Raw genomic sequence first — 19,974 nt, forward strand, 5'->3', positions numbered from 1 at the left:
CATCATTTCACACGGTGCATCGGTTTGATGGGTGAGTTATGGAAAAGGGGTCAGTGTGCGAGATCTGCATGATAAGGTACACATATATGTATGATAAATATAGTTAATATTCTGGTGTTTCAGTTACAATTTCTCAGAAAACAAGCCGGCATGTGGACAGTGTAATTCAATGCAGTGACCACAGGGTGTCGCTGTTGTCCTGTGTGTCAGTCCTGATATGAAAACTAGTAAAAGGTATAAAAGTTATTGTCCAACCAGTTATAGGCCTACACATGGTTTGATCGCTAAACGGGTCTACCGGCCACAGACCCAGGGGCCCAAACTGTTAGGGCCCCCCTTTGCTTTCACCTGCAACATGTCACTCTATTTAACACATACTGACCAGGAAAACAGTCAGTGTGACCACGAAAAGATTCAAATGAACTGCAAAGAAACAACATAACTACAAAAAGTGGCACAACAATCACAAAGAGCGACAAAATGACCCCATACAAAATTACCTCCAATAGATGCAAACCACAAAAAGATGCATTATGACTACAGAGACGCAAAATAATTAATTTTAAAAAAGAGGCAAATCAACTAAAGTCTGTCTGTGATGGAGCCTTTTGCGTATCTGTGCCCCAGGTGCTCATTGTCTCAAAATAAACCCATGGTTATAAAGTGATTCATATTGTGCATTATCTGGCAACACATTTTAATGGTATCTTCTTAAAATCAATGATGATCCAAAAAAGTCTGATTCCATCAGCAAAACTTTTAATAATTGGAAATCTATTTGAATAAGAATCCAACAATTTTAACTTCCCCATAACAGAAGAACAGCAAAATTTTAGATGAATCATTACAATCACAAATCATAATTGGATAAATAAATACAACATGTGTATAAAGACACAAAATATAACAATGAAATTAAATGAGCATTTTATGTCTTATTTAAACAGTTTGGATCTCTGTAGGATTTTAAGTTGTTTTGGCAATTTAAAACTTACCTTCATCTTCATCACTCATCCTCTTGTAGCCCTATACTATACAAATTGAGACAAAGCCTCCTGTCACAATTTTACTGGCGACTCTCCCTTAATACTACGAAAAAAGTCTTGCAATGCCTGCGTAATTACCACAGTACTGCTTCACAACTGAAACATATTCCTGAGTATATCATCTCTGATCCACTGAGTGTATTCTGTTGCAGTACCCTACAGTTACTCAGTGATATTTAGCTTATCATCAGTAAAAGAGCACATAGGTGTAGGTTTTAATTACAGATGAATGCATATGGAGAGCTGTATTCAGACTCAAGAAATGACTGGCTGCAGTAGAATGTGCAGCCTCAGACTATAAGGTTAATACGTTTTACACTTCAAAAACACCCATTGTTAATAGGATGCTTGCTGAGACTTGAGGACTACCCAACGAATTTAGTTTCAGCTCTTGCTCATGGCAGCAGCATCATTTTAAATGTGAAGTTATGAGTTTTGAGACCAAATAACGTTTGTGCCAAGTTTGAAAAAAATTCCCTTAAAGTGTTCTTGAGATATTGTGTTCACAAGAATGAGAAAAGGCCACAGTGGCCATGACCTTTGGTGGCCAAAATCTAATCAGTTCTTTGTTGTGTCTAAGTGGACGTTTGTGCCAAATTTGAAGAAATTCTCTCATGGTGCTCTTCAGATATGTTCACAAGAATGGGAAAGATGGACAACCTGAAAACATTATCTTCAAACACGGCTAAAGTCAGCGCAGAGGCATTAAAAAACACAAACCTAATCTTTAAGCCAATAACTTTTCAAACTGAGTTAACTCACACAGGACACAAAGAAGTCAAATGCATTTGATTTTGTCAATTTATTGCATTTCAGGCATTTGATAAAATATAGATTAGCCTTAAAATATTGGCATCAGTCTGACATGGACTTTCTTTGATAAGTCTTTGACAACATTGTTAGGGTATCCTATAGTCAATCTAAAATATGCATGAAAACATTCAGAGGCTAATGTGCTAATACAACCCCCCCTCTGCTGTGCAAAGCATAGCGCAAAACATAGTACAGTGAGAGCTACTACATGATGACCCACCACCAACAATCAAAGTGTAAAACCAGTGAAACATGATACATCAACCAGACTATCATAGATGATGGTACAAAACTTGTACCAACATTTTCACCAACGTTGCTCCTTTTGGACGACATCACCTCTGATGCACTGAACAGTTTCCATTCTCGTGTTTGTTTTGTCTCTGTTGGCATTGTGCAAAATTGGTTGAGGTAATAACATGGAAGGATGACACAGTGAAAGGAAAAGCATACAGTACAGAAACAGATTGATACTGACACCAGTAAATGTGAACCACAGCTTGTAACCGTGTCAAAACTCTTAAAAGACCTGTATCTGTGTGCAAAACAAGCATAAAATGTCCAGTGTTTCTCCCAAAAATAGTAGTACAGTATCAGCACATAAACCTTTTGAGCACAATAAAAACTTGAGAAATTGCAATGGCTTGTTACAAGCACAATATTTTATGATATACCCATTACATAGAAAAACAGACCAATGAAAGTTCGTGTAAAACCTTAGAAAAACACCACTTGGCATTCACTGAGATGAAAACTGTTATTTGGCCAAATATAAATGTATTGTATGCAAAGTCACAATAAGGCTATAAGATGAACATAAAGAGGGATACAAGGCTAAAATCCTCTCAAAAACTTGATAGTTTGCATGGCTAATGTTTTACTATATCTGCATATTGACTGTGGTCATTGTATTATCTCCCTCTTGGCTCTCTTCTGTTCACTCAGCTGCAGGCTCAGGTGCTTCAGTCTTCACGTCCATGTCCTCATCACTGTCCAGGCCGGAGCTTTTCGTGATACGCCGCATATTGAAAGGCAAATCCCCACGCCTTTAAAACAAATAAATAGTTAGAACACAGTCTGATACTGCACACAAGTAGAAAAGATGAGGCATGCAGTATCATTAATGTATAAAAGAGAAAATTGAGTGTATAATCAAAATCAAAGCCAAAAAAGTGACAATTGAGGCAATTTATCACACTTTTTTTAACTATGCAATAATACTCCCACAGACTTGTAAACAGACATTTCAGAAACTTAACAGTAAATGGACTGCACTTGTATAGCGCCTTTCTGGTCTTCAGACCACTCAAATCACTTTTAGACTACAAGTCACATTCACACACTGGTGGCCAAGGATACCATACAAGGTGCCTCCTGCTACTCAGTAACATGCTCACACCTGCTTACATCACTCAGGTTATTTTCTCATGCTTTGGCCACACTGAAGATATAATTGGGATCATGGGCAAGGTTCCCACACATGGACAAAATTTCAAAACTTTTCTATGACTATTCAAGGACCCATAATATTTTTTTTCTTGCCCCACTTGCCCGTCATTTTTCAGATTCAAACGCTAATCAAACATAACTTCAGCTAGCTGGCAAACATGAAGGGAGAGAGACAACGTGGGGAGAAAATGGGAGAAATTTATGTGATGGTAAAAGATGTCAAACATCAGTACATATTAGGGCTACGTTACATTGTCAGCTTTGCTGTTATGTTACGTAGAAGGTTATCCATGGAAGATTACTGTAGCAATTTCATTACATACAACAAAATTCCATGACTTTTCCAAAACTTTCAATGATTTTTTACTAATTCCATGACTATTCCAGGCCTGGAAAATTTGAATTTGAAATTTCATGACTTTTCCAGGTTTTCCATGACCGTGGGAGCCTTGTATGTAGAATTGTTTCTTCAGTTTTTGGACCCAGCACCATGCGGTGAAACGTCAACTTTTTCCACAGAGTTTGTGTAATATGGTTAAATTAACATCTACAGAATACAGTCGGCTATGTAAGTAAGTAAGTAAGTTACTAAGCAACCACCAGCTGGTGCTGGCAAAGTAAGTGCAGACAGGGTGATCAAGACCCCCTGATTCATACAAAGAAGTCAAATTATAGGATGGCTAACTTACTTATAAAAGACAATAATAATAATCTGACAGATACTTTTTTGAAATAAGGGTATTTCATTAACTTGCTGCTGGTGTTATTATGAAGTCATTTCATGTAGATCAGAAGTTTAGTTTTTAAAAAAAATGGATGTTTGCACAAAATCTGAGGAAATTCTCAAGTCCTTTTTGAGATATTGCATTCACAAGATTGAAACGAAAGTCACAGTGACCTTGACTTTTGACCACCAAATTCTAATCAGCACATCGTGCAAGTGGACGTTTGTGCCGAATCTGAAGAAATTCCCTCAAAACTTTCATGAGATATCGCATTTACAATAATGGGACAGACAGACAACCTGAAAACATGATGCTTTTGGCCATGGCTATCACCGGCGTGGAGGCATAAAAATGTACACTTTATGACCCATTTTCCGGTAAAGGGCTGCGTGCACCTGGTGTAAAATAAATACATAAATAGATGACTGACTTAATTTATGTTTGTAGATCAGATCCCTGTGGCACATTACAAACCAGTAATGGTCAGCATCTGTTGAGTCTTCAATGTAGCCATGTCATGGACTTGACAAGTTCCTCCAGAGCCACAGAAGACATTTCACATGTTTTCACAGTTTGAGTATTAGTCTCATGACCAGTAAACTGATATTCAGTTGAAGATTGACATAGTTCCCCTATGACTTTCCACTGTGAGATGAAAACTCTTATGCAGTCAGGGGAGGGCCCCTTGGAAACAAATGTAAGAATCCTCTACCTGAGCTTGCTCTTCAGAGAACTGACTTCACGGTTCATAGCGTCTGCTGACTCAGCGGCATCGTCCAGCTCCCTCTGCAGCTTTCTACGGTAGGCGTTGGCTCGCGTTACCTCCTCCTCTGCCTCCTCCAGCTGACGCTTCAGCTGACGCATGCGGCTGTTTGTCTTCTCCGCCTGCAGAGAAGAGGGGGGTCACTTAGTGCCAAAAACAATACAAGCAGATAAACAAGTCAGGATCAAACTCACTTAAAAAAAAAAAATTCATCTGGAACGGATCCAAATGTTTTGCTGTCCAGGATCAGCTGATCCATTTTACTTTTGTGCCAGTTTTTTCAAAGCAACATCGGATCGAATCGCCCTGATCCAGATACAAACTTTTAAAGATTACTGACAGCATCGGGAATGCATTTGATAGACAGATGGTTTAACTGTGTCACTGTAATTAATATAAAGTGAAAAATTAAACTTAAGTTAAATAATTTGTTTAATTTTGACAGCTTTTTTGGGGAATAATTACAAGGGGGACAAAATTTATTAACTATACTGTAGTGAAATGCTTAATATGTAGCCCACTGGCTACTTTAGCTGCTTTATCACTGTAACAGTTAAAAGTGGTGCAAAATATTAATAGATGTATTATATTTGACAAATTTAAAAAGTTTTTATTGCTGAAATCTGCCCTTTTGCTGGGATCAGGATAATTCAATTTTTGTAATCAAAAGGAACCCAATCCTAACGTTCTGAAGAACGCATACTGAAGGTTTGATCAACTTCAAAACCAAAACTAGATTACATGATCTGATCTGATTTCAGAATCCTTTGTTTCCTCATTTGAACAACCCATTTTCAACGTCTGATCCAATCCTATAGCCAAAATTTCATCAGATTATGTCTTAACAACTAGGCCTAGTAAATTAAACGTAAAAAAAGGAGATCAGTGATGAGGTTTACCTGGTCTTTGTATTGCTCAGCGTTGCGTCTCTCATCGTCAACCTGTAGCATCACCTCCTTCAGCTTCTTCTCTGTCCGCCTGGCCAGCCTGGAGGCCTGCTGGCGCTCCCTGAGATGAGTAGGAAAAGCAAATGAAGAGGAGTCAGGACACAGTCTCAGGACTTTATCTATTAACTGTATATACATCTGTCTTTACTGAATCAGAAATACACAAACACTTAATGAAACTGTTAGGATTTGTAACATTAAAAAATTAAAAACAGAAATCTAACCAAACAATTACAGCTACTATCAAATAGAGAGGCAGAAATGGAGCTGTCATAACACCATAAAAAAGTTCAATTTTCTTCTATAACTATTGTGGTCAGTTGGTAAACCAGTCAAAAAAAGTATTTCAAGGTGTCCACCGCACTGGCACTCACTTTGACTCGATGTCGAGCTGTTCCTCCAGCTGAGCGATCTTGGCCTCCAGGGTGGTGATGGAGGACTTATACTTGGACTTGATGGTTGACTCAAGCTCCTGCAGCTTCAGTTTCAGCTCCTTGTTCTGGCGATCCAGCTGGGAACGAGCCCCCTCCAGCCGCTGGGAGTTGCTGCGCTCTGCACCCAACTCTGAGGTCAGCTGTTCGGTCTAATGTCATAAACAAACAGTGGAGAGAAACTGTTCAAGACTTTGTCCCGATAAAAAAAAAAAGTTCTCTTATCATTATCTGTTCAGCCGTGGTGTTATTACTGATGCCAGAAATGTAAACACACTCCTTCCTCCACGCTGAATACAAAATATTTCCTCCTACTTACAAACAAAAAGGTACAACGATCAGCTGATACGATCAACACGTGAGATGCCGTGTCTCCGTACCTGCAGTGTATTTCTCTTCAGACGATCGTTGGCCATCTCGGTGTTGAGCTGCTCTTCCTCCAGTTCCTCCTCCAGCTGGGTGATACGAGCCTCCAGCCTCCTCTTCTCATCTGCCAGCTGAGAGCTGGAAACAAGCGAGAAAGACGGGCGCCAGTTTAGGTACAGAGACAAACTTGTAGATTTCCTTTGTTGCTGTGCAATTTAGATACATGTTTATCTTAATGTATGGGTGCATCTTAAGTTAACTGAAATACTATCTCTTGGTTCATACTTCTTGGTGTTGCTGCTGTTAATCTCATCCTGCAGTTCATCTCTCTCGGTCTGAGCCTGTCTCTTGAGTCTCTCTGCAGTGGCCAGATCCTGGAGGAAGCACAAGACACAAATATATTAGGTACTTCAAAGCCTGATACTGCAGAGGCTGTTGGGACACACACAATGTGGTAATTCTAGGAAATTATGTCTGTTGATTGTCATCAAACAGCTACTGCCCGTTTTAAGTCAGAGAAGCTCAAAGATGAGTTTTTCCTCATGATTAGATGCTAGTTTTATGTTTATTCTGAGTAGAGTCTATAAAACTAAGAAACTGTCCATTTCTGTTTACTGTCCAATTCTCCGTGTCCAGTCAGGTGTTTCTTTGAGTTGTTGTTGTTTTCCCGTTATTACTTTCGTACCTCCTGTATGTGCAGGGTGTCTGCCTCCAACGCCTTGAGCTTCCTCTCGGTCTCCTTGGCCCCGTTGACGGCTTCGTCTCTGGACAAACGCAGCTCGTCCACCTCTCTCTGCAGATCTTTCATTATGGCCTGAAGAGGAGACGTGCAGACAGCAGCACTGCGGTTAGACACCCGTCATTGTGTGATGCAATGACCATGTTTGTCAATGTAATAAAACAACGAGATGCTTAAAGGACGAAATAGTCATTTTGTGATCATACTGTATATAACTGAATGCCAACTAATGTGGAAGTGATATGAGGCTCCAATTATTTGTTTTTATTTGTCTTTGACAGAAATTAACATGTATGGAAACAAACTACTGTTTTAATTATGGATCACCCAGAAAAGCCAGTCTCACTTTGTTTTGCTTGTGTGTGTGTGCGCATGGATGCCTATTTTACCTGGAGTTTCTTCAGCTGTTTGAGCGCCTCATCGCGGCCCTTGTTGGCAGCATCAATCTGGAGTTCGAGCTCCGACAGGTCCATCTCCAGTTTCTTCTTGGAAGAGAGGGCCTGAGTACGCTGCCTGCGTTCATCTTCAAGCTCGATCTCCATCTCACGCACCTGAAGCAGAGGAAAATAACACCAATTTCAATTTGTTTTTTAGTCACTCAAACTATAAGTCAGCATTTTCTTGCACACAACTGTATGCAAAAACTGAATATAAATCTACAACTGTGCAAAGCTTGGTGAAAAACGTTAACCTAGTCTTTTCTTTCGTACCTGTTTAACCAGCTGTTTCCTCCTCTCCTCACCCTGCTCGTCTCTAGCCTGCAGGTCTCGGTCAAACTGCGCCTTCATGGCCTGCATGTTGACCTCCAGACGCAGTTTGGCGTCCTCCGTGGCCTGGAGCTCATCCTCCAGCTCCTCCAGCTGAACCCTCATCTCCTCCAGCTGCTGCTCCATGGCACGCTTTGACCTCTCCAGCTCATGAACCTGCAGACAAGGAAGTTGCCTTGTTGCAAATTTAGTGTTTTTAAGACAGTGTGCAACACTCTCTCATTTTAACTGCTAGAGTAAAGATGTGATCTTTAATTGCTTTGATAACACATCACAGAAATGTGACCAGGCTTAACATATTTAGTAAAACCAACACCAGATTTAATCAAACAACCCCAAAAGACGCCTGTGTTTTCTCTTACACTCTTGCCAACATCATCCTTGGATGAGACCAAGTCATCCATCTCAGCTTTGAGCATCTTATTGGCCCGGTCCAACTCGTCTTTGAGATCCGTCATGGCCTCCAGATCGCGGGCCAGTGTCAGTGCTCGCGTTTCCTTCTCCCTGGCCTCAGCCTCGGCCTTGTCGCGCTCCTCTGCATACTGAGTAGAAATTGTTTTCTCTTCGGCCAGCATCTAGGGAGAAGAGAGCCCAGGAGAGACTGTTAGGGGTCTACATCACACACATACACACAGTAAAAATTTAACTGAATACTGCCGAATACAGGTGCTGTTTTGTGGTGAAATGAACAGTGGATCCAACATTGTTTCAGAAATAAATAATTGTTGATTTACATATTATATATTTGTGACTTTTTCCATGAATGTGTAAAAACACACTGGTGTCATGATACCTGGTCAAACTTCTTCTGCTTCCTCTCCAGGTTGCAGACGAACTGCCTCAGGTGGTCCTGGTCCACCATGAGGTCATCCAGCTCCTGCTGTAAACGGCATTTTGTCTTGTCCTGTTTGTCGTAGGCTATAGTCTTCTCGTCCAGCTGCTGCGTCGCCCTTTCCAACTCCCTCTGGACACGCTTGCGGCCCTCCTCTGCCCCCTCCAGGGACAGGGCCTCCTGTTCCAGCTTCTTCTTTAGGTCTGCCAGCTGAAGACATAAAGAAAAGACGGGGAATTAGAAGGACCGAGGGGAACATTAGAGCCATAGTAAGTAGTCTGGACGCGCTCGCCTCAGTTTGTTGGAAATATCTGTTCCTGGCACTACGAAGGTTTGGTTTTAAAGAGTCCATTTATTGCATTGAAACTCCATACTCCACACAAAATTTGATTTTTATTTATTTTTTACTTTAATGTTGAGATAGAATCTATGGAGAGCGGTAATACCAATTTAATTGACATGTATAAAAATAAGGATAACAGGAAACTTGTTGAAACATGATACTCAAGTATTCAATCTATTAAAAACCACTCAGCAAATGATGTTAGATTAAAATAGGAGAAAGAATTTGGAAATGTGATTTAGGAGGAAGATTGGCTTAATATGTGCACTGTACAATCAACTTCCACCAAAGACCAGGTCTTTGGAGAAAACTCTGCTGACAAATTTGATTAAATATTTTGTAAGCCCCGAGGTATAAAGGTGTACAGACAGGGTTTATGGGAAAGAAAATGTGGACAACAGCTTGCAGACCATTTCCACATATTTTGAAGCTGCTCGACTATTCAGTCCTACTGCCAGGAGGTAGTACAGGCATTATAGAACATTTTTGGTGACAGAGTTGATTGTTCATTCAATACAATCTATTTTGGATATGCTGCAGATAATTTGATGGAGATCTGACCAATAACCATTTTCATGTTACAGCTTTCTTGCTGGCTGCTAATAGCACCTTTATTAGATATTTGTCCTGTGCCAACAAAAACTGAAATCTATGGCTCAATAAATTCTGGCAGTCCTGTGAAAAATGGGTTGTGAACTCATGAGATGATTACTGATCCTTCACTGAATAAACTGGCATGTATTTCCATCAGTATAGTATTGATATGAGTGCATAGGTGATCAGCTTATTTCTGTTGTCTGTTGTTTTTCTGTTTCATTAAAAGGAATGGTATGAAACAATAATGAGATGTCAGCAAGTTAGGGGACATTGTAAATGACAGCTACAGTAGGGAGGAAGTCACACACAGAACATCTTCAATCTCTTTTGAAATGTGCAACAAGAAAGAAAAGAAGAAAAGGCTTTTTGAAGTTCACAGACAGAGCGTGACACTGTGCACCGACCTGGGCCTGCAGAGAGGAGACCTGCTTCTCCACATTCTTCTTGCTCTCTTCCTCTTCCTCCAGCATCTCCCGCAGGTTGTTCTGCTCTTCCTCCATCTGCCTCAGGCGGGTGGAGAGGCCGAGCTTCTGGCGAGTCTCCTCTTCAAGCAACTCCTGGACGTAGGAGAAGGGAAAAAACATCAGAAAAACAAACACATTTTTTTCCCCGCTCAGTTTCTGCTTTAAACATTTGATTATTCGACTACTTGTTTCAGATTTATTTGAGATCAAAAACAAACAAAATAAACATGTACTGTGTTTTTTACCTGTGTATCCTGCAGCTGAGACTCTGTAGAGGAAAGGTCTTTGCTGGATTTGATGTTCTTGCCCTCTGCTTCACTCAGGAGGCTGTTTACGTTGTCTAGCTCCAACTAGACATCAGATAGATAGAAAAGAAATCATGGACACTATGTCTTCACAAAAATATCTTCACAAACTGTCCTCCATTCAAAAACCTACTCTTCTTTTACTTTCCATTCACTCAGTCCCTCCACCCTGTAACCCACCACTCTGTCCATACTGTACCTGCATCTTAGTCATCTTGTCGGACATCTCCTGCCTCTGTCGTTCACTTTCTCCGAATTTGACCTGCAGTTCTTGAACCTGGCTTTCGGCCTTTTTGCGACGGTGTTCAGAGTCTGACTTGCTTTGTGTCAGAGTCTGCATCTCAATCTGCAGCTCGTTCCACTCGCTCTCCAGGGCCTGCTTGGCTTTCTCCACCGACACCTTGTTCTGCAGGGGCAGCACACAGGACGAGTTACTGGTGTCATTCACATGTTTTGTTAAACACTGAGCATCTTTCATTTCTGACCACCCCAACTCATTACCCTCTTGGCCTGTTCCAGCTGTTCGTTGAGCTCGTCAAATGCCTGATTGTGTTTGTGTCTCATTTCAGCCATCTGCTGCTCGTTGACCTTGGCGTCTTCTTCCAGAGTTCTCTTCAGTTGGGCGACCTCTGTTTCACGCTTGGACCTGGAGAGACAGAACGAGGAAGTGAATGAACAAACAAAAAATGAGACATGAGAGGAAGAAGAAAAACAATCAAAATGTATACTATCTTTATCTGGTCAGCCTGTAAATACCACGGTGAATAACCGAATAATTCTCAACTGCTTGAAAATATGGCAGCAAATTAAGAAATGCTGCAAGTTGCCTGACACTTCTGTTTATAGCCCATTGTGTTGTAACCATGCATTTCCCCCTTCATTCTCTGACCCAACTTTCTACAGTTGGAAGCTTAAAGGCATAGTCATTTTAAAAGATCTGTACATTAACAAACAGTTTGCCTCTTTCATTCAGGTAAAAGACAAGTTTTCTCTTCCATCATCACACTTCTTTAGATACCTACAAATTAGGAACTATGTGCGCCTAAATGTGCCTAATTTTGAGTCTCTCCCTGAGGATAGCAAGGTTTATAAACTTTTGCTTAGCCCTCCTGATGCAAAACATTTGATTTCTGATTTTGTTGAGGTATTTTCTGGTCAAGTGAATTTTTCCACTCACTCTTTAAAGACAGCTTGGGAAGATGAGTTGGCGTTACAGATTGATGATAATGTTTGGGAGGAGAGCCTCAGCAGGATTCAATACTGTTCAATTAATGTCAGACATCAGTTAATTCAATTTAAGGTCACGCATAGACTTCACTACTCAAAAACTAAGTTACATAGAATCTATCCTACAATCTCTCCTTTATGTGATCGCTGTAAGTCTGCTGATGGCTCCCTAGTCCATCTTTTCTGGATGTGTCCAAAGTTGCATGATTTCTGGAGTAAAGTGTTCAAATGGTTTTCTGAAATGTATAATTGTGTGTTCAAGCCCGAGCCAGAGGTGGCTATTCTCTGTCTTTGTTGACTCATACCCTCCCTGTCCAGAAAACTATTATGTATGGAATGATAATAGCAAAGAGACTGATTTTGATGCACTGGAAGTCAGAAATTGTACCCGTTTTCAAGACATGGCTGACAGAACTTACCTCTGTACTGCACATGGAGAAAATTCGATACAGCATGATGAACAATCTTAAGAAGTTCTACCAGACTTGGCAGCCATTTTTAGACCATCTTACTAAGTTTAATGGGGACCCTGATCATTGATAAGATCTATAATAGGCCACTCACCTCTTCCTTGAGAATTTGTGTTTGAACTTAGAGTACTAGTGATGCAACAATGTATGTCATTGCTTGAAGTGTACGCCCTGTTCGGTTTTTGCTCTTGTTTTACTCACTCTTTTTATTTGCTTTTTTTTTTTTAAACCTTTATCCTTATTTTTCTTGTATGTCTTGCACTACTTTGGAAAAAACCTAATGAAGATATTGTGCAAAAAAAAAAAAAAAAGTATACTATCTTTGCACAATCGTGTTGCCCTCGGAGCCTTCTGTATGAACACTTTGATCTGTCTATCAGCCAAATATCACACGCACAAAATTCTTTTTCTGGCAACAAGACAACATAAGTTTGAGTGTTACCTCAGCTCCTGCTGTGCTGCGGTAGTGTCCAAAGTGTCTTCCAGCTCGGTCTTAAGGGCCTCCAGCTCCTCTGCCAGGTCCCTGCGTTGTTTCTCAGCCTTGGAGCGCGCCTGCCTCTCCAGCTCCAGATCCTCCTGCAGCTCAGAGATCTGAGCCTCCAGCTCCCTGATCTTCTTCTGGGCTGCATTCTTGGCTGCAGCCTCTTCCTCGATCCTGAAGGTGAGACCAAGAGAGGAGATGAGAGGGACAAGGTACTTTGTGATGAATAACCTATTGAATCAGTTTTCCTCTGTGCCCCCCAACATTCACACAATCTTTTGACATTTGTGATGCTTTTCAAAATGAATTTATTTTTCTTAAACCTGGCCAGTGCAGCAAGGAGCTCCTCCTCCTTCTTAGCCAGCTGAGCTTTGAGTTCAGCGATCTGAGCCTCCAGTTCTGCAATATGATCGTGGAGCTCTGTGGAGTCTCCCTCAAGTTTACGACGGTTCTTCTCCAACTCCTGACGCAATTTCTCCTCTTTTCTTAGACGATCTGTGAGTGAGAAGATGGAGAAATCCAAATTGTATGTCTCGGCACATCCGATTTGAGGCTCTGTCTGTCACCATCATGCCACCCCAACAAATAAGACACATTACAGGTCTGAAATTGGACCATCAACATCACAGAGGGCGCAAGATTTGTTTGGACGACTGGAGGCTGACAAAAACAATATCAAATTGTGAGCATTTATTGTGTGCACAAATTAGTTTTTTTCCCTTTCCATGACACTTCCCTGGCTCTGCAAAAACAACTAAAATCTGATTTCACTCAATGAAGAAAGTAAAATTCATTTTAAAGGTTGAGTTAATATGATAATTAATTAAAATAGAGATACCCACCCTCCAAATCTGTGATCATGGCTTCATGTTTATTCTTGAGTTTCTGCAGGCTCTTGGACTTCTCTTCCTCCTCGGCCAAGTTGGTGGTGAACTCAGAGATCCTTTCCTCCATCTGTTTCTTCTCCTGAGGTCAAAAAAAGAATACAAGGAAAAAAAATTATTTACAGTCTCAGGTGTAACGTTTTTTCTTTATCTACTTTGAAATGTTCTTTTATGTAGCGTCACTATTTTAAATCAGTGCTAAAGACCACGGGGTTAATGCGCTGTGTGAGACCTTGTTGAGCTTGCTGTTCTGGTCATCCAGCACCATGATGTCCTCCTCCAGCTTCTTCATCTTGGCGTCCGAGGTGACCTTCTCCATCTGGAGCTTCTGTCTGGCTGCTTCCTCCTCATCCAGCTGCTGCTCCAGGTCCTGGAGGAGCGACACAAACATTTGCAATGTTAATCAAGTTTCCTCATATCTCACATTCTGTATCCCACGGGACTTTACTGACTGTGATGTTCTGCTGCATCTTTTTCCTCTCTGTGCTCAGCTGGCCGACCCTCTCTTCCTCCTCCTCCAGGCGAGACTCCAGGTCGTGCAGGATCTCCTCCAGCTCCTGCTTCCTGGCAGCCAGACGGGCCCTCATCTCCTCAGCCTCTGCGCACAGCTCCGTCTCTGCCTGGAGCTGCTCTTGAAGAGCTAACTTCTCAGCATTCAGCTAGCAGTGGGGAGTAAAAGTCAAAGTGAGAAAGGATAGTTACATCTCAATTAACCCAACAGCAATTAACCCACTTGGAGATTTCAAATAAGTCTGAGCCTAGATTGATCTCACTCCACTCCTACCTGTTGCTGCTTGGTCTCAAATTCTTTAATTTGCTCCTCAGCCTGCAGTTGTCTCTCCTTCACCTTGACGAGCTCCTCTTCTTTGGCCAGCATCTCCTCCTCCTGCCGAGTCACTTGCAGCAGAGGCTTCACCTGGAAGGAACAACAGAAATCAACCCCAGGTTTTTAATAGATAGTGATGTTTTGACTTTCTTGGGGTGGCTGAAATGGCACACGTGAGAGAAACTGAAGACAGACTGTAAGCAGAAATCTTGGTTAAAAAAAAAAAAAAAAAAAAAAAAACTTTCAGTAGTAAAATTGTATTTAAATGTATTTATTAAAATGTATTTCTTTGGCATTCCTAATCTGTGTTGGGGATAATGCCTTACAAAAGTAACACAAATTTATCAGAGTTTAGCAGTAACAAAGTAATGTAATGCATTACAATGTCACGTAATATTTTACATTAACTATGTCAGGTTATCACCCAAAATTAAGTATAATTTCTTTCATTCATCAACCACCACCAGTGCACAAAGGTTTATGCGTCTAGTCATGACATTATAGGCTACATCATAGAAGGGTGCCAGTGCTATTCACATCTGGGTGATGCCTACAGCGCCGTCAGTGTTATCCAGTCTGTTTTTGCATCTACAGGTTGAAAGCAGCAGGAATAAGTAGCAGGGCTCTGGTTTGTTAATTTGTCCGAGTGATCGACATGTCCGGGTGTTGCCATCGAATGTCTGTTAGCATGTTGGATGTGTTTCCATTTACGTCCCATACGACTGTGGAGCAACACCGTCCCCTTCCTATGCACAACCCTCTCTCTGGCCAGCTGTTAAAGCTGATTGCTGCACTGGGAACCAGCAGGTGGGTCTTTAATCCCACCATCTTATCTATAGCTTGTCATAGTGATTGACCCGCACGCTAATCCACTTGTTGTGCTTACCTCAGCATTTGTCTATTGTGTTTCATATTGAAAGCCAACAATTAATGTTTCCCTGTCTCATAACTTACCAGACTTTGATCTGCTGTCTGCCAGTCCCTGTGTCTAAGGCTTTGTTTATTTTATAAAGGTCTAAGGAAGGTAATACAAGAGGTAGATTTCAATACAAAGTAGTAACCACTGCATGTGAAGGCATGAATGGATCAGACCTGCACGCCAGAGGAGAGCCTTTATTAGGCTGTGCATTATTTTGTAATGAACTGCATAAACTTGAGATTCTTTGAACAACATGACCCTCTTCCATTTTATAATGCCTAGTCATACTTCTGAGGTGATTTTGGTGACAATAACGCAAAGTTGTGTCATCAGTAATGCATTACTTTACACAAGAGTAATATCATAAAGTAACTTATTACTTTCAAATGAGCGTAACTACTAAAAGCAACTTGCACATCACAGGCCAAAATCAGCTGGAGGACATGTTTTGTGTCAGTGGTGCATGTTTCCCATCATATGGATGATTTTTGCTCACAGCAGGTGCGGGGAAAGCTGACGGCATGATGGGCACTTTGACACCATTCATCTGCACAGATTCCCTAGCCTGGTTCCAGACCATAGACCCCGCCCACTCAACTAAGTAGGCTTGCATTACTGGTCTGGCATACTTCAATGAATTTGCGATTTATCTCGTCCAAACGATGGACAGACCAATGAACGCCGGGGGTCTAGCGATTAGCCAATCAGCGCCACGCTAATGTCAAGCTGTACGCCGGTGGGTAACTGGTGAGGATAGCAACAATGGCGACCACTACAGATCCTACAGACCACATTAACGATGCTATCGAGGTATTTCGCCACTACTCGCGTTAATGGAGGACCAAATTAAGGAAGCTGCTAAACTGGATTTAACGGCGATGCAGCTGGGCGTGCACGACGACGGAGACATTTTAAACGGGCAATGCTCGCTTGTTTTCGGCACCCCCGAGGCATGGCTACTAATGACGTCAGATTCTGGGTGAGTCGTTGATCTCTACTGATTGGTTAGGGAAAAATCAAATTCCCTCCCCCTTGTAAATCGCCTTCAATGGAAGCCATGTCAGACTGAAGGTTCTGGGAGCTTCAGTCTGACACTCAGGCTACAGATTCCCCATACCGGTTGAAAAGTGGAAAACCCTTAAACCATTAAACTACTGCTGCTCTGTTACAGTGTTGTCTAAATGTTTAGTGACACAATAATAAAGGGCAGCTTTACTGATTTCTTACCTTGGTGAAAAGCCTCCACCACTGCCAGTTCCTGAGTTTGAGGTAAGCAGCACAGTTCCTCTGGATCACTTTCATGGCGGTCAGCTGCTGCTGTCTCTTGGCAAACGCTCTGAAGAAAAAAAACACAACAATATAAATAACATATATGCCATTCTGTCTAGAAGTGTGTTCTCTCATCATGTTACTTTGCATTGATTCACTTGCATTAAAGTGAAAAACTCAAGCTGAAGTACACAATTATGGTACCTGATAGATATATTTTCAATATTAATCTTTCATACTTGCGGGCCACGTATCCTCTGCACCAGGCCTGGAAGCTGATGATCACATCAGTGATCTTCATGTCTCTCTCCTCCTCCAGGTGGGCCAGGACTCCGGCTCTGAAGAACACTTTACTCTGACCAATGCGATACAGGTTTGGATCCAGCTCCAGAGCTTTGATCTGACATGAAGACGACATGAGGAGACTTGGTGACAAGTCCTACAGCTTGAAATGGAGAACAATGAGCCAGCTTCTCTACTTCTGGATGAACTGCTTACTTCTAAAACTGATTTACTGTTCTTACCATGAGCACGCAGGCCTGCTTGCCGTCCATAAAGCCTTTTGGAATCGCATTTGGAGTAAGGATTTCGTACCTGAGAGGCAGACGAGCACAATTAAGTTACTCAAGTAGTTTGACTTTTTCTTCTAAATGTTTAATAACAGACGGCTGTTGGTTGTATAATAAACTTTGCCCTTGTTTGTGACTTGATTTCAGATGCATTTTATGTTTGATATGTAAGTCTTATGCCTCTAAACGGTCTATTTTTTTGCCTACTTTTTCCATGTTTGTTCTAACTTAATGTTTAGACCAGGATATGAATCTTTACTGAGCAGGTGAGATATACAGGAAATGTGTGTCAAGTATATTTTCTCTGAAAGACAGAAGGAAGAAAGAAAGTCTGCTGTTGTTTGTCACCTCTGTCTGAACTCCTGGAACACGATGCGGTTGGGGAAGCCCTGTCTGCAGATACGAATTCCCTCCAGGACTCCATTACACCTCAGCTGGTCCAGGACCAGGTGAGGCTCCAGTTTACCAGCCTGAAGAAGAAACAATACATAAATCACTATTGTGTATTTTGTTCCTGATTTTACCGTCATGTATTGTCACATTATTTGTAATGGCATTGGTTATTCCCCCTAAGAATCTAGCCATTGTCTATCAATGTTTTCTGTTGTTGATTTTCTTCCTTTCTGAATCAGAAGGTGTCATACATGGTACAAATCTGTGATATTGGTGATTATTGGTGGATCCTCGCAGGTCAAATGAAGCAGAACCGTTTTGTTCCCCAGCATTCAAGGCTCATTATGCAATACTCCACTCCTAAAAGGATCATTTGTATATCAATTACTCAGCCAGTGTTATCTTGAATTTGTAAAGAAAACTGTTTTGCTTGTGACTGAGAAGCCAGGAAGCAACTGGTGCGGAGGCCCCAGTATGTCAGTGCACTTAAGCACTTCATTAGATTTAATGGTCCTGTACTTGTACCACAAGTGTTGCTCTTTGTACTGTACCTTCTTCTCGTGGTTGGGAATGATGCAGCGGACGAAGTTTGGGTTGGTATTCCTGAGCGTTGACATGAGGTTACCCAGCTGCTCCTTGTACAGCTGGCCCACAGTACGGAACATGCCCTTACGGCTTTTGAAAGCACCGTGCACTGAGTCCGACATTCCCGCCACCTTATCCAGGCCGACAATACGGTCCACTGTGAGGACACAGAGAGGAGGGAAAACAATTTTGTCAGTGTGTTTAATGACACTGAAATGAAATATATCATAACTTCTCATTATGGAAACATGTTCGTGAAAGAAAGTGCAAACAAACATTTTATTTTATTCATATTTTACTAGCAGTTAACTGAGTCTTATTTTAAAGTGACAAATCCAAACTAAGTGTTGTCCAATGCACACTTAGTAGAATGATGTTGCATTTGCAGTAACTTGTGGACCAGCATTATAAGACTTTGGATTAATTGAGTTACACCACTTACTGTCTCTCCACAGGTCAGCAGTAAATTTGTCTGTCGACTGGTTGAACAAAGATGCCACGCACTCATTCAGAGGATCCATGTTCTTCATCAGCCACACGTCTGCTTTGTAGTCCACCTGCAGTAGAGTAGAGTTGCATTTAGAACCAGGAAACCATTGCTACTTTAAGATAATGATGCTTGGCACACAGCTGTATTCTGAAGCAAAGTTAAGGTATTTATGACACTGGCTAATTCAAAAACGTAATGTATAAGCCATCTAACTGGTAACAACTTTTCTCTTCAAGACAAACTTTGTATACTCAGAATAGAGCCAGAGGACTCTGTTGTAACTTTGCAGCCATCTAGTGGTGAAAAGCAACCTTTACTCAAGTACAATTTTCAGCTACTTGAACTTCACTTTATACTTCGACTCCATGACATCTGATGCAATTACCAGTTAAATTGCAGATTAAGATGGTTTAAGTAAACGTATATAATCAGTTAATAAAATATGACTCTTATAGATCAAACTACTTCATATTAAAAGTAGCTAAAATTAGTCACTCCACTAACTACAACATCAAAACACTACTTTCATGTTAATGCATGAGTAATAACTATCCACAATAATATCATATCACTTTCAAAGGGGCCATTTTGCATGAGTGCTGTTACTTTAACTTCACTTTGCTGACAGTACCTTCAAGGTATAGTATGCAGGATTTGTCTGTTTGGAAAGTGAAAGCCAACCCCAGACTCAATCTCATTATTTAGCAAGCTTTGTTCACTTGGCATTTTGTCTCACTATATTTGCGCTTTTGTCCGCAATTTCCGTAGTCTTGATTATGGTCCAGCATCTGGTTGCTACCTTTTAATAAAGTCCCAGCCTCACCTGCACGTCATGCCCAGGAACGTCCCGCACATAGCATAAGAAGAAATAAGACAATACAGGCAGAGGACAGAGTCTCTGCAGATCAATACATCTTCACATACTTCAAGTGGGTCATAAGTGATGATTGAGAGGGATTACTTTTGCATGAGACTATACTTTTTTTTTAGGAATATCCTGCATGCTATACCTTAAAAAGGGTGCCAAATTTATCATCACAATCAAAGTTATTTTCAATGACCTTTCCAGCATAGTGAATGATGCAGAAGTCTGCATCGTCCTTGAGTTTCTTGGGCTTCTGGAACTTAGGATGTGTTCCCTGCTCCGAAACCACCTTCTCCACAAAGCTCTTGTCTGTGGCCTTGGGGAACCAGCACTCTTCATCCAGCAGAGCCAGGATGCCTGGAGGACCAGCCTGTGATGAATGGTGGTAAAAAACAAACACAACAAACAT

General features: G+C 41.2%; 2 protein-coding genes across 2 annotated transcripts in view; one reads left to right on the forward strand and one right to left on the reverse strand.

Moving 5' to 3' along the window:
• LOC126389773 (myosin-10) overlaps window positions 1-19,974 on the forward strand; it is a 667,776-nt gene that overhangs the window by 139,640 nt on the left and 508,162 nt on the right. The window lies entirely within an intron of this gene.
• LOC126389774 (myosin-9-like) overlaps window positions 1,830-19,974 on the reverse strand; it is a 34,406-nt gene continuing 16,261 nt past the window's right edge. Inside the window, exons 16-43 of the mRNA XM_050043643.1 lie at window positions 19,762-19,935; window positions 18,653-18,767; window positions 18,177-18,367; window positions 17,581-17,702; window positions 17,188-17,257; window positions 16,903-17,063; window positions 16,622-16,730; window positions 14,434-14,565; window positions 14,102-14,308; window positions 13,882-14,019; window positions 13,608-13,731; window positions 13,089-13,260; window positions 12,727-12,939; window positions 11,089-11,233; window positions 10,787-10,993; window positions 10,528-10,632; window positions 10,223-10,375; window positions 8,840-9,088; window positions 8,409-8,621; window positions 7,990-8,202; window positions 7,669-7,830; window positions 7,226-7,354; window positions 6,826-6,914; window positions 6,555-6,678; window positions 6,118-6,326; window positions 5,696-5,804; window positions 4,746-4,918; window positions 1,830-2,905 (exon numbers count right to left, since the gene is read on the reverse strand). Coding sequence (XP_049899600.1) covers window positions 2,797-2,905; window positions 4,746-4,918; window positions 5,696-5,804; window positions 6,118-6,326; window positions 6,555-6,678; window positions 6,826-6,914; window positions 7,226-7,354; window positions 7,669-7,830; window positions 7,990-8,202; window positions 8,409-8,621; window positions 8,840-9,088; window positions 10,223-10,375; window positions 10,528-10,632; window positions 10,787-10,993; window positions 11,089-11,233; window positions 12,727-12,939; window positions 13,089-13,260; window positions 13,608-13,731; window positions 13,882-14,019; window positions 14,102-14,308; window positions 14,434-14,565; window positions 16,622-16,730; window positions 16,903-17,063; window positions 17,188-17,257; window positions 17,581-17,702; window positions 18,177-18,367; window positions 18,653-18,767; window positions 19,762-19,935 — 4,317 coding nt within the window. The 3' untranslated portion in view covers window positions 1,830-2,796. The remainder of the gene's footprint in view (window positions 2,906-4,745; window positions 4,919-5,695; window positions 5,805-6,117; window positions 6,327-6,554; window positions 6,679-6,825; window positions 6,915-7,225; window positions 7,355-7,668; window positions 7,831-7,989; window positions 8,203-8,408; window positions 8,622-8,839; window positions 9,089-10,222; window positions 10,376-10,527; window positions 10,633-10,786; window positions 10,994-11,088; window positions 11,234-12,726; window positions 12,940-13,088; window positions 13,261-13,607; window positions 13,732-13,881; window positions 14,020-14,101; window positions 14,309-14,433; window positions 14,566-16,621; window positions 16,731-16,902; window positions 17,064-17,187; window positions 17,258-17,580; window positions 17,703-18,176; window positions 18,368-18,652; window positions 18,768-19,761; window positions 19,936-19,974) is intronic.

The sequence above is a fragment of the Epinephelus moara genome, chromosome 5, assembly GCF_006386435.1.
Source record: "Epinephelus moara isolate mb chromosome 5, YSFRI_EMoa_1.0, whole genome shotgun sequence".
NCBI classification, from domain to species: Eukaryota; Metazoa; Chordata; class Actinopteri; order Perciformes; family Serranidae; genus Epinephelus; species Epinephelus moara.